The 13399-nt window shown below is 35.4% G+C and overlaps 1 protein-coding gene across 1 annotated transcript in view; it reads left to right on the top strand.

Moving 5' to 3' along the window:
• Nucleotides 1-13399, top strand: part of GABRG3 (gamma-aminobutyric acid type A receptor subunit gamma3) — a 332704-nt gene that overhangs the window by 14135 nt on the left and 305170 nt on the right. Inside the window, exon 3 of the mRNA XM_074860953.1 lies at nt 4241-4308. Within this exon, the coding sequence (XP_074717054.1) occupies nt 4241-4308 (68 nt within the window). The remainder of the gene's footprint in view (nt 1-4240; nt 4309-13399) is intronic.

Raw genomic sequence — 13399 nt, 5'->3', positions numbered from 1 at the left:
AATATACGAATATTGATCCATAACATTTTTACCACTGCTGTTTTGTGTAAAACCACAATAATTTAGACTTGGGAGTTGCTTGAACAATGTGAGAAAGGGTAACTCTCAAAAAAAATTAATTTTAATTTTATTTTAAAATTTATGAGAGCTCAGCTAGTTCTACTCATGTTTAAATGAGCTTCCAATAAAAATATTTCTAAACATTAAACTTTAAAAAATAATTCTAAATATTTATGATTTGTGCAGGAACATAAATGCTATTTGGACAGACTTCAGCTGTGGAGGACACTTTCTGTAGGAATTATACAAAGTGATTTCATTCATGAAATAATCATCAATTCTGTATAGCAGAGATCTATCAAAAATTAAGAGATATTTTAAAAGGACAGGGCAATTTAGAGTACTAAGTAAACATAATAAAATGGCAGGAACTTATTGCAAATTTTTTCTGTATATGACTTGTGAAATTGTATAACAATACCTTTGTTCATTTCCTCAAAAGTATTTTTAAAATTCTTCTGATTTATCTGTTAAGTTCTTTACACACATGATCAGCTTGCATATGTCCAAGAGTATTCATGGATTTTAATGGGGTTCAAGCTCATGTACTGTTTATTTCACCAGTGTAAATCTATAAAGTAGGACTACACCAATCCTGTAGTTGGCCTGCATGGGTATTTGTGATCAGGGCATTATTCTAGCTGTTTCTACGTTTTGTTGTTCGGACATACCTGATCTAGCTTTACACAACTGTCTAAATGTTCACTTGGCTTCTTAAGTGAGCTTTGCAGGCAGTGTTGAACTCACAACTCCTGTGGCTAGGCATTTTTTGAACTGTCTAAAGTTTGGAGACAAATTTCACTCGGATGTGTCTTTGCAATGTGATAGTCTGACTGGAATATAAACACTCTGCCTGTCTCAAAGCCACGGCATTTGGATCAGATGGGGACTATTAGCTAAATATTGGCATGACCTTAGTTTTGTTTGCAGATATTTTGATTGGCTTGGTAAATCTCCTCGATTAAAATGAACATGTTTGAAGATTAAATGATTGCGATAAGCAGTTAACTAGCTTTAGGTAGCACCCTGTAGCAGCATAACACTGCAGTTACTTGGATGTGCTTACATTATCTTTTAGGGAAAGTTATATATTAAAGAATATTTCAAAGAACTTTGAGAAGATTGATACATTTGTTAACAACTTCTAAGTGCTCTCCTGTATGTGATATACACATGGTTCTGCCAGTAATTTTGCTAAGTTTCTAACAGCTCTTTAGAACTGTTTTGGGCTGATGCTGATATCAAAATGGTACTGGAGCTGAGTATCCATTTGTAATCTTATTGCCAACTTTTAGTGAGGTATTAATACTTCTGTTGTTCAATCAACAAGACTGTGAGGACTTTCTTTAGTGCAAGAAAAAAGGGTCCATCTTTAGCTCAGCTACTCCATGCATGGCTTAAATCAGCCCATGAACTGAGTGTTCACAAATACCTGTAGTATACAGAAAAACTGAGCAGACGTTGAAATAATTTGTAATGTAATTAGTTATGTCTTTCCATGAAACTCAGATTATTTTGAAGACTAGTAGAGGGTGAGTTCTTTCTAATAAGACATGATAACTTTAAAACTCAGTTCTTTTATTTTTCATAATGCATTTTGGATGAAATAATCTTAAAATCTTTACCTTATTATGGTTGGTATTTTTAATTATATCCTATGATAACAAACCTAAAATTTATATCTGATGGTTCTCCCAGTTTATATCTGTTTATATCCATGAGAAACCATGTGCAACAAGACCTATACTCTTCTATCCTTTCAAAACCTTAACGGATATTTGCCATCCAATCGTATTACAATTCTATTTTCTGCCTCTGCCTAGGAAAACAATATATCATTCAAAGGAACTTTCAGTCTTTTTTGTTGTTGTAGTGATACAATAGCCTACCTGTATTTCTTTTAAAATTATTTTTAATTTGAATTTCATTGGGAATGTCTGAGGCTGGATGCTGATTTAATTTGACATAAGAAGTGGCTGCTGCTTAGTTTTCTTCTGTTTCAAGATTAGACCTTTTCTGTGAGTATGACCAAATTCCCTTTAGCATTAACAAGCAGTGCTTCATTTTTTTGTACCAGAAGAGAATTTGGCCCAGCACACTGCGGAGAAATTATCATCTCATAATCTATTTATATACTTAACTGCAATGATTAAAGAAAAATGGATTCCAAGCACTGTGTTCTGGTCCTGAACTTTGCCCCTGATCTTGCCAAGATTCAATTGCCTGCCAATTTACATCACTAAGTCTAGTCCCATTAATGTTCACCAGAACTTCTTAGTTTTGAACTTCCAGCTAGATATGTGAATAAGCCTTAAAAAGATCAGAGGCCTTTATTCCATGTATACTAGCTTGGTAAAAGAACTAGCTGTAGTTCCCTGCTATTAACAATTCCTATGTAATGGCATTTATTACTGCATTTTGAGGCAGGTCTCATTACCAGAAGCTGCTAGACTCCTATTTAGTTATTAACTGGGTACAATTAGAGTTGCATGAATCAGTTGTGCTTGTTCAGCTGAGTTCAGATTTTCTTTTGCTGAAGGGAAGATCCAAGTTTATAAGCCAGTACTTCAGACAATTTGAAACCATGACCTTAAATAATCCTGGATGTTCTGACCATATGCAGTCAAAGAAGTGTGTGGTACTTAATGAATTAGAGAGAATGTTTATCGTCTTTAACCACTATTTGTACCCACTTTAATGTCTGGTTTTGCAACATTAGATCTAGTCTTCCTAATGATATGGACATACCAAAGTCTTACAAGACAAGCCAGCCTGCTTGTTTTCTCAGAGCCGTCTAACTTTTCAGGTACTTTAAAACTCCTTGACATCTTATTGTTAGTCTGAAATTTTGTGGGCAAAAATTATTAATCTCTACATGTGAAGATTCCTGTCTATCTTCAGCTTGTGCCGGATGGCTTTTTAAGCTTTAGATAAATTAACTGTTATCCACCTGAGATAAGTTTCCCACAGAACTGTGGTATTTAACTCTTCCTCACTTCTCCGCTCGGTAGTTTCCCCAAGGGAAGCTCTTTGAGTTGAGTGGGTGATGTACCTGCATTTCCTCATTCTAGGGGACTTGGGCATTGATGCAAAAAAGTCCAAAGTTCAACATAGTTCCCAAACTTCAGTGGTTTGAATTGCTCTCTGGAGATTTTTGAAGAGCATGGAGAAGGGAAGGTGCCTCTATGGGAAAGGGAGATGTCTAACAGAAGCTGTTGGCCTACTAGGGCCAAGTTTGCATCAATTCTGACTATGCAGGTTAGAGCAAGATTTATACTTATTTAGTTTTGGATCAGCTAACTCTGGAGAAAGTAAAACACCAATTTAGATCTCAATTTAGAGGTTAATGTATACCCTGTGGCATCAGGAGGAGGGCAGCATAAGTGAAAAAAACAACGTGCCTTTCAGTGTAAGAGTGGCATTATTTTAGAGTTAGGCTACACCATCAGTAAGAGCTATCTGAATACTGTTCAGCAGGTACACTGATACCAAAGATGCTAAAAGGAAGATAAATCCTAGTGTCCTCAGCTAAATAAAGGAGTCCAGAGCTTGTCCTGGCCTATTAAATCCTGGAAGTCTGAAAACATGGAAGATCTTGTGAGAAACTTGCATTGGCCAAACCAATTCAAATTCAAAAACCTTTGGATGAATGAGTGCAAAGGCAATGTGGGCTGAAGGGAATGAGTCTAAATTGAAAGGAGAAGAGTTGCTTAGGTTTAGCTAAATGGATTTCATAGTGATTTTACTCTAAGTTAGGATGATTTCAGGGCTGATGAGATGAAAAAATCTGGAAAGATTTTTTGGTGTGGCAGAAACATGCTAAAGGACCTGCATGTTGAGGCAATGGGAAAAAGTGATATGCTGTATGATTTCTAGTTTCATGTCAATCATTTTAGGTTTTGTCTTTGAGGCACTGTGGTTAGCACTGAAAGTTTCTTTAACAAACTGCTGCTGAGATAAATGGGGATCGTGACAATAAAGTGATACAGGCATGTAATTTATGGCAATTTTGTTGGGTAGGAGGAAAAGAACCTTGTCTTCCTGAAAAAGACATAATCCATGTTTCTCAGTAGTTCTATCTGAAGGTTAGACCTTACAGTTATTGGGGAAGAAAATATTTAAAGTGATTACTTAAGTTTTCTGCAAAATAATATTAAATGATTTTTTTTTTCCTCCACAGTAAAACCAACAGTTATTGATGTTGACATTTATGTCAACAGCATTGGTCCTGTATCATCAATAAATATGGTAAGTGAGTTACTAACAAAGATTTTTATCTGGACTGCTGGTCTTGGCATCAATACTAGCTTTTGAAAAAGACAATAAATACCACTGGGGATAAGTTGTTCTGACTGTTGATTTAGTTCTGTTTTCAGCTATAGCTCTGTTTTTCAGATGACTCTTCTGTATATCTTCAAGAGAAGAACAAACCTAAAAGTAATATTATGCTCTGTGTTGTCTACCAAAAAATGCTGGTAGATCTTGAATGGTAAAATAGTCATCTTAGGAAAAAATCAGTATGAAGCAAAGATATTGCCAAGAAAATTATTGAATTAATGTTTCAAGAGTCAGTCAAATATACGGAGCTTCATAATGTGGAGTTAATGAGAGTCATCATGTACTACCAGTATATTTGTTTGAAATTCATCATCTCTTCAGTGGTTACTTTTCTTTCACAGAGTTATCAACAATCTTTAGCCTTAAAGTATAATTTTGAAGAAGTTATATGTAGCTGTACTGCATGTGTAAAGGCAAGAGAAACTGAGAGTCTGTGTGATAGTGTGACAATAGTGAACCTAGCAAAACATAACAGTTGATCACTTGTTGTGGTCTTCTTGACTCCAGGACATTCCTCAGTTCTGCAGCAGCACATTCACATTTAGAAAGCAAGCTGGATGTTTATGTAGTTATGGAGGTATGGGTTACTGTGACTGCTTGTGCAACTGCAAGTTTGAATTCAACACAGTATTCCTCTGTAAACTATGCTGAATTTTTTCTTAATACAACTTGGAAACAGAGGACCTGTTAATATCTTAATTTACTTAAAGCTCTTATACTAACCTCTTCAAAGAAATGACTTTCTCTTGTTCACAATGACATTCAAAGGCTTCTGTGTACAATGGTCATATAAGACTCTAATAAATGCACTGCATGTATGTTTTGTATTTTTGGAACAACAGCTCCTGAATTTGAAAGGTAGTCATGCAGGCTGATTTTTTGGTTTTGCCTATGTATATGTCAGAATGTAAATTATTGCAGCGTGTCAAATACTGGATGGTCAGAGACTCCTATGCCACCCTGGCAATGGAAAATCTGAAAAGTAAAGACAGAACAAATTATGTGCTGGGAACAACTTGGCCACATATTCAAAAAGTGTGAAATGTATTGGTCATATTTCACGTGAAACACTCAATGTCAAGCAATGGGAGTACCTGCTCTATTCTTGAACTAATAAATAGCTAATTATCTTGCCCTTCCCTGTCTGCATACCAAAATGACGTCCATGGAGTAATTTATGAGAAGATCTGTTCTGCTTACAGTCCTCTGGCTTACATTTATGTATACACTAGGAATGGGTACTCTGTTCAAAAACAATGGGGACAATCATGAGGATGCTTACTTTTCAAAATGTTTTTGCTCTCTGCCCCTCTGAATGAGCTTGTAAGTAGCATTTTGGGGTGCTGGAAATGTATGTGGAATAATATTAAGAAAGCATTTGATCAGAACTGCTTCACATAGGAAGAAGGAAAAAATAATAATAGAAGGAACCAGTGGTTCTTGGAAGATTATTATAGCACATTCAAAACATGACTAGTTTACTTATCCCTTAACTTTTAGTTAAGGCTAACTTATGGCACCAAGGTGGAAAGATGCACCAAGGTATCAATTTAAAAATTGCATGCTGTATCTCTTTGGTAGTAGACAGTCATCTTAGGATAGTTAATGAGTGTATGGCATAGAGATATTTCTTGGTTGCAGCAGAAAAAACCTAAGTATAATCTGTAAGGGCAGAATGATAAATAAAACAATGATAAAATATAAATATAGGTACCTGAAGTTTTAAGGACTCAAGTCCGCTTAAAGTTATAGTTAAACTTTTGAACAGAAATGGACCTAGTTTCAGATATGCATGCGGACAGTATATCCCACTGAAACTGAATCTGAACTAGCTACACACTTCTGAGTTTTACTTGTGTTCTCAAACCTGATTATCCATATAGGAGATTAGGCATTCAAATGTAGCAAACTTTTGTCTGAAAGCTCTGTTTCTGCTCTGTTACTTTGCAGTTTGTCCAAAATTTCATGAGAGATCAGAAATGAGCTTGCAGTCTCAAATTTACAATGAAGATGGGAAGTCCTCACAAACCTACAAGCTATAGTGCTGTATGATAACTTGTCTCTTCAGTGGCAGAACTGATCGAGCTGCTACTTTTGCCCCCATTTGTGATATTTCAGCTGTTTGGCTACAGTATGCAGTAGCTCTGTGATGGTCTACTGGAAAAAAAGCCAAACACTTTTTGGAATTAAAAATAATAATAAATAAAAAAAATTTAAGTAAGCAGTTTTTCATGTAGCCTGTGAACTGGTGGAGCATGGGTATACAAACAACCAAACAGAAACAGTAGCTGGAAATTACCTGTGGCAGAGGAAGAGGAAGGAAAAGACCATCTTCAGTCTGATTCCTGTCATATAACTGAACTCTCAGAGGGAGAAGAATGTGCGTGTATTCTGGGAGGAAAAAAAAAGTATGCTTGCCAGAATTTACATATGCTATATTTCTCAGCAGGACAGGAACTTTTAGCTTTTCTCCCCTAAATTATTATTAAAAGTTGAGCTATTCTGTCAAGGCAACTCGGCAAGATGGTAGTTGATTGAGCAAAAAGAAAGATGATTACATTGATTTCCATCTCTTCTATTTCAAGAGTGAGATCATCAACATGTACAAGGAGGACTTCCCTGCTGTGTACTTCCAAACTTAGCCCTTAGCTCTATCACTTTTTTCTTAATCTGCAGCACTTCTGAAGGAAAATCATGTGGAGCTTCTTTAGAGATCAAACTCTGCAGTGGTATTTTCTTATCAGTTTTCATCAGCGCTTTTCATCCTGTGGGTGAAACCTAGGAAGTAAAATAACTTTCTTTAAGTTATCTGTTCAATGGGTGTTCAGTTGAATGTTCAGGCCAATTTTGTAAAGCAAAGCTTTTCAGATGTCAATAACTTTGTTGTAATTATGATTAGACTTGAGTATGAATATTAATATCTCACTTATTCTTTAACAGTCAGGAAAAAGACAGTTGCTACCAGGCACCTACCTACAGCAAAGATAAACTCAGATGAATTGTATGTGAATACTTGTGGCACTGAGGAGAAATAAATCCTCTTAGTCTGAGGTTGGAAGTGCCACAAGGGGAAGAAATGTTAGAGATCCCTTCAAAAAGGCTTGCAGTCAAGGGAAAGGTAATGTTCTCTGTGACAAAGATGGAGTAATTCACTGGAATATATGGCTGACCCTGCATTTCAGACAGTTTGCAGAGGGTTTATGCCACTTACCCTAAAGGTAATCACTTACCAGTGATTAACTTCCTAGTTGCTTTCAAAAATATGTATTTATAAGCTCAAGATTTCCAGAAAAAAACAGGAGTAATTGTGAGAAGGTATGCTCTTCTATTAGAGACTCACTATTATAACATCTTTTTGATGATAATAGAAACTTGTTTTCTGGGTAGACAGTGGTGACTCTTCCTTTGACTGTGACATGGAAGATTTCTTTGAGGCATGGTCTAAAAAAAGCTAATGTTAAGTAGCAAGAAATAGGAATTGTGTAAGAATAAAGAAGTAAAAGCAGGCTGAATAATAAACTGAGTGATACTAGGAGGTAGGCTCAAGTGGCAGTGGCTTTGAAGAAGAAAGTAATTTCAGCATTTTGAGCTATGGCATGATGTTATGAAATTACAGAAATTATTGATACTAGACAAGAGTATTTTGAAATTTAAAACTCTGAGATGTTTGAATGCCCATTCAAAAATTTTAGGGTGACTTTTTTTAACAGATGAAAGCCATCTATTGTGTAAATATCTTGATGCCTATCCTTTGTCAAAATCAGAATAGGATGTGAGCTCGGACTGATTTAAAAGAAACATAAACTGGTTGATTTAAAAGTAAATAACACATGGATGTTCTGAGCCAAATTAAATCTTCCTGTGTGCATATTATATCCCTTTGTCTTTGTTTTCATCTCTTCATAAAGTAAGTTACAGAATTTGCAACTTACCACTGCATGTTACAATGTCATTAGAGATCTTGACTTGTAGGATGCAATTCATATCAATCACAAAGTTTTATTTTAATCTTTTCTGTATTTAAAAACTTTGTTATACCTGTAAATATAATGAACATGCTTCCACTGCTGTTAGAGATCTTCTAAGTGAGTTTTTCAAATCTGAAAATTCATCCGTAATCTTGTTTTTTTCCCCACACTTTATATTGTAAAACAGGTGTATGAATTTCAGATCACTCAGTTTTCATATCTTAATGTCTTTTTTTTAACACTTCCCATTTAAAATTATGTCCAGGAAGCATATGCTTTTGTATTAAAATCCATGCTCCAATTTTTGTCAACAACCCAGTTCTTGTCAACAACAGCAAAGGTTTATAAGTCGCTTTATAAAACTTGGATCTTAATGTGGCTTACTGTAGCCTGGTTTTCTACAGAGAAGCAGTACTGGCTTGTGTATGAAAAAAACAGAAAAAGGAGAGGACATGACAAAATGCAAAGTGGGAATCAGATGTAACTGATGGGAAAAAAAGAATCCCCTGGAAGTAGTTTTGTGAGACAGAAATGTAAACACACTGAGATTACATAGACTATTAAATCTCAATAGCATTGAAGGCTGTGTGTTTGTGTGTACACACTAGCAGTCTTAACTGAGTAGCTACAGGAATCTGAGGCTGCAGCACACGTTGCTGGTGAAGGAAGAATTTGACACCTATATGGTTTTAGCAACTGGAATCTCATTTTAATGCAGCTGTACAGAAAGTATGTTGAAGAGACAGTGTGAGAAATAAGCTTATAAACTGTACTTACCCGTTCATAAAACTATTAATTGGTTATCTGCTGGATATATGCTCATCTCTTTATTCTCAGGTAATCTGAAAAGGTAATTCATAGAGTGTTTCTTTTGTGTTTCATCACTTCATTCTTTTGTTCTTTCTCTAGGCTATGTCATATATCTTTATGGATGATGTATTTCCCTTTTGTTCAGTTAAGTGTTATAGAATAAAAGCAATCTTTACTTTTTTTTTCCCCCCTCTTAATGTATTGATAGACTTCTTTGAATTTCCTTTTCGAAGTCTTCACATGCTCATTTTGCCTCTCCACTAGACATGATAGGTATTTAAAAGAACAGTGTTGATGCAGAGACTTGTCTGAAATATTATTCAGAGCTTATAATTAAGTCTGAATTTCTTGCATATTTTTACTCTCTATTTACTTGATAGTTAAAACTATTATTGGAACATCTGCAATTATAGAAACCTAACCTATAGAATCTTTCCATAATAAGGCAAAACTAATTTAAATCCAGATTTCATCTGGTTTTCACCCCACTGTTTAGCCCCAAATATTTTCTTTACAGGCTTAATTCTCAAAGATAATTCAAGGCGCTATTTGAGCACAAGCCTGACATCCTGTTGTTCGTTGTCAACTTGAGTGGTTTTTTTCTGACTATTTCTCATTGTTTTACCTAATCTACCTGTAAACCAGTTGTGCAGGGAGGTGGTTTCTGTCATTTCTGAGGGGTGATTTTTCCAGTTGCTGAGTTCAGATCATCTCTGAAATAATGGAATGCCTCAGGATGTTTGTATTTTTCCCTGCAAATCTTATAAACTTTTTTTTTGCTTTGTGACCTAAGACAACACTTAAGTCCTGAATTAAATTTTAGTTTGAGTGGGTCTGTTCATTTATAAGGACTAAGGTACTAATCATACACTTTTTTGCTAGATTATGATCAAGTTACTGTTCTTGTTTGTAGAGCATATTTATATACTCTCATTAAGTTTGGATCACTCATGATAAAAAAGGTCTGAATTATAGAAATTTTTAAGCTGCATGGATTTTTGCTTATAAATCAAAATCACCTCACATACAGACACATTCTTGTTCCTTCAAGATCTGACAGTCAGTGCTTTGCTATGAAAATGTTTCTGGGGGGTAGAGTAATAAGCTGAAACTTTGGTCTATTTATGATATCTGTTCCACCATGGAGTTGGTGAGAGGCTAATATAATCTCAAAAGTGAAACAGTGTGTAAAGGAGGAAGCTGGAGGGAAAAAATGAGCTTGGGTTGATTTTTTTCATGTATCACCTCGGCAGCTTCTACTTTTAGTCTCCTCTAGAGCACCACTTTGTGTAATCAATATATGACCTAGCTGATAGACGCTTGGCCTTAGGCTGCCCTTGTTTGAGGTGCTATGGGATGGACTAGCACAATGTTCATTTTTCTGTAATGAAGCTTGTGTACTCTGATGTGTAACAGTAAAATGCTTATTGCTATAATTTACTATATTGACAGGAAATCCATTTTGCTTCTTGGAGAACTGATACTGTTTGTCACAAGTCTCTGGTAATGGACTGATCTTCTGTCTGCTGGTCTGTCTTATCAGAGTTCAAACAGATTGTCAAATATGGATGACTTAGCCTTAGTGTTGACTCAAAAGATGTATAACAAATGAACAATTTACTTTCAGTAATACAGGAGAATGAAATGTCTCATCTGCTCAGTAATGGGCATTTAAAAAAGATCTGAAGAGCGGCTGGACTGAATGCTTTTTCCATAACTGGACAGTGTTACAGTAGCTAACAGATACCTCATCTTTGAGTGAATGAATTGACCTTTGTACAAAGTATGGAAAGAAACTACTTTCCGCCTTGTTGCCAGTTCTTATGCTTGATTTCTCCCACTTCAATAACTGTTTCTTGGACCTGCAAGTCCTAGGCTTTAGAGTAAGTGTACGCACTGTTACAGTTCCTTTAGAAAGTAACAGTTGCCTTTGTCTATCCAGTGCTACATAGCTTCTCTTTATTGCCAACATTTGGGAAAGTTAATTTAGAAAAGCTATGGCTAAATTGCTGCAAAGGACATCGAATTACTTTAGGGTAAATCAAGGGTCTCTTTGCCTAAATCAATTTAGTTTTTGAGTGGTCAGGTGTTTATCAACTTTGTTTTAGAGCTTGAGCTTTCCATTATTGCTCCATGAAAGAGTAATTACTTTTGTGTTGACCTGTTTGTTGGATTCCTGTATGATACTGATATAATCTAAACCATGGTTTTCAGAGTTTGGTCTTCCTTACTTCTTTCAGTAATAGATTTACCCAAGAAGCAAATGGCTGTTGCTGATTGGTTCTGTAAATAATAGAGCAGTCCTAATGACAATTTGTTGCAAAATTTCATAGCATAAAGTTTTGGGAATTCAGACCCAGCAATCACAGCATTCATAGAGTGATTTCAGTGGCATTATACATGTGCTGGTAGTTAAGAAGGAACATCCGAACACAGTGTGACCCCATATAATCCCTAATCAGGTCACAGAAGAGTCTTCATGTTTCTGTAAGATTTTTTGGTTGGTAAAGAATGAATACTATTCATCAGTGTCATTTAAATATCAGAGAAATGCCCTTCATTTTTTCACATCATTCTTACAGTGAATAAAACCCAAAAGAGCCTACATACCTTAATTTTTTTCCAAATGAGAGCTTGTCATCAGTGTAATTGGACATAATTTCCTTTATTGTCTCACTGCTGAAAAATAAGGTTTAGAGAATTGTATTTCATTTCCCTTCAAGCTTTTTTAGTGAACATGGTGTCCCTTGGCTCTTAAGGACTCTCAGACATGCTTTTTCTGGTACAGACAAGGTATTTCTGCTGAGTCGCTACACAGAACTGAAGAATAAAATAAATGCTTGGTTTCTGCAATTAAAAAAAGTCTACAGACTGCAGTGATTTATCTGTATCCTAACACCTCCATGCTTTTGTTAACATCATACACTTTTCTCCTTTTAAATCACTGTAGTCTTCATTTATTACTTTCTTGATCTGGAAAAGGAACTTTTTTGTGGTCAAAAGTAGTGATATTCTAGGTTCTTTATATGTTTTTGTAGGTTTCTTCCTCAAAGCTCCCTCCACCTCTGTCGTCTTGTGCTTCTGGTTTTTGTTAGACTTTAAAGACGCAGGTGTTTCTGCTACATACTGTGTTGACAAGCTGTTTTCTACCCTCAAAACTACTATTTCCTCCAGGAACTTGTGCCTTTTTTCCTACTTCCACAAATGACATCTGCAGCCCTCGAATGCTGAAGAAATTTGGTGAGAAGATGTTTTTGTAACTATTACTAGCTTTTTGCATACTACATAGAAGCAGATAATTTTGACCATAGAGTTTTGGATCTGTTTTATTTAAACATCTCAGGTATTACAGTGAAGTAGAGTCACTCTATTAAAAATAGCAACAAACATTTTAATCTTTATATAGTAATTTTACTGTTTTTTTAAGTTTTAAATGGTAAAGATAAGGAAACTGTTCAGAGGTCTAGGAGATTAAATATTCAGGGCTGTTGTGAGATTCTTAAACCAAAGAAACTGCTACCTTCCTTTCTGACTTTTTTTTTTTTGTGGTTGCCTCAAGGCTAGCTGCATGTGCTTGGAGCTTATCTAGTAAACTGCATTCCTTGGGAGATTTAGGAGCAGGGATAACTGATGCTTGCTTTCTCTGACTTGCTTTGGCATATTTTGCAAGGAGAACAGAATTTTCAGAAGTGCTTAAGGAACTTAGTCATGGGAGGTATTAAATACCTATAGCTATAGTAACCTGTTGTAAATCTCATACATATGACTTGACAAATTTAGGGCCATGTTCACAAAGGTATGAAGGTGTCAAGATCTTTCTTACAGTGCCTAACTTACCATAAATGTTAATGGCTGTTAAATACTTATATCTGTCTGAGCTCCACTGATATTTTCCTTGCATAGATCGTGAATACTTGATTTAGGTGGGATTAGAAATTTAGAAGAAATCGGTGTAATTCTTGGCACTTTCTGTAAGTATTCTTCCATAGGAATTCTGGTCTTAAAAAAATAGGTTTTAATAATAGGGTTGTTGTCCCTGTTGTGATTTGAGATTTAAAAAAGCAAAGTTTGAAGGAAGGAAATTAGGCCAGCTGTTATAAAGAATTGAAAAAATGGAGAAACCCTTAGTCTTGCAGACACTTCATCATGTTTGACACAGGCACAGTGATGATTACACTGTCATGTAATCTGCTTCTGTATTAATACTATTCTATGAAGCCAAA

This window comes from Strix uralensis, chromosome 2 (assembly GCF_047716275.1).
Source record: "Strix uralensis isolate ZFMK-TIS-50842 chromosome 2, bStrUra1, whole genome shotgun sequence".
Classification (NCBI taxonomy): domain Eukaryota; kingdom Metazoa; phylum Chordata; class Aves; order Strigiformes; family Strigidae; genus Strix; species Strix uralensis.
The sequence above is the reverse complement of the archived record's forward strand: the minus strand, read 5'-3'. Positions and strand labels throughout refer to the sequence as shown.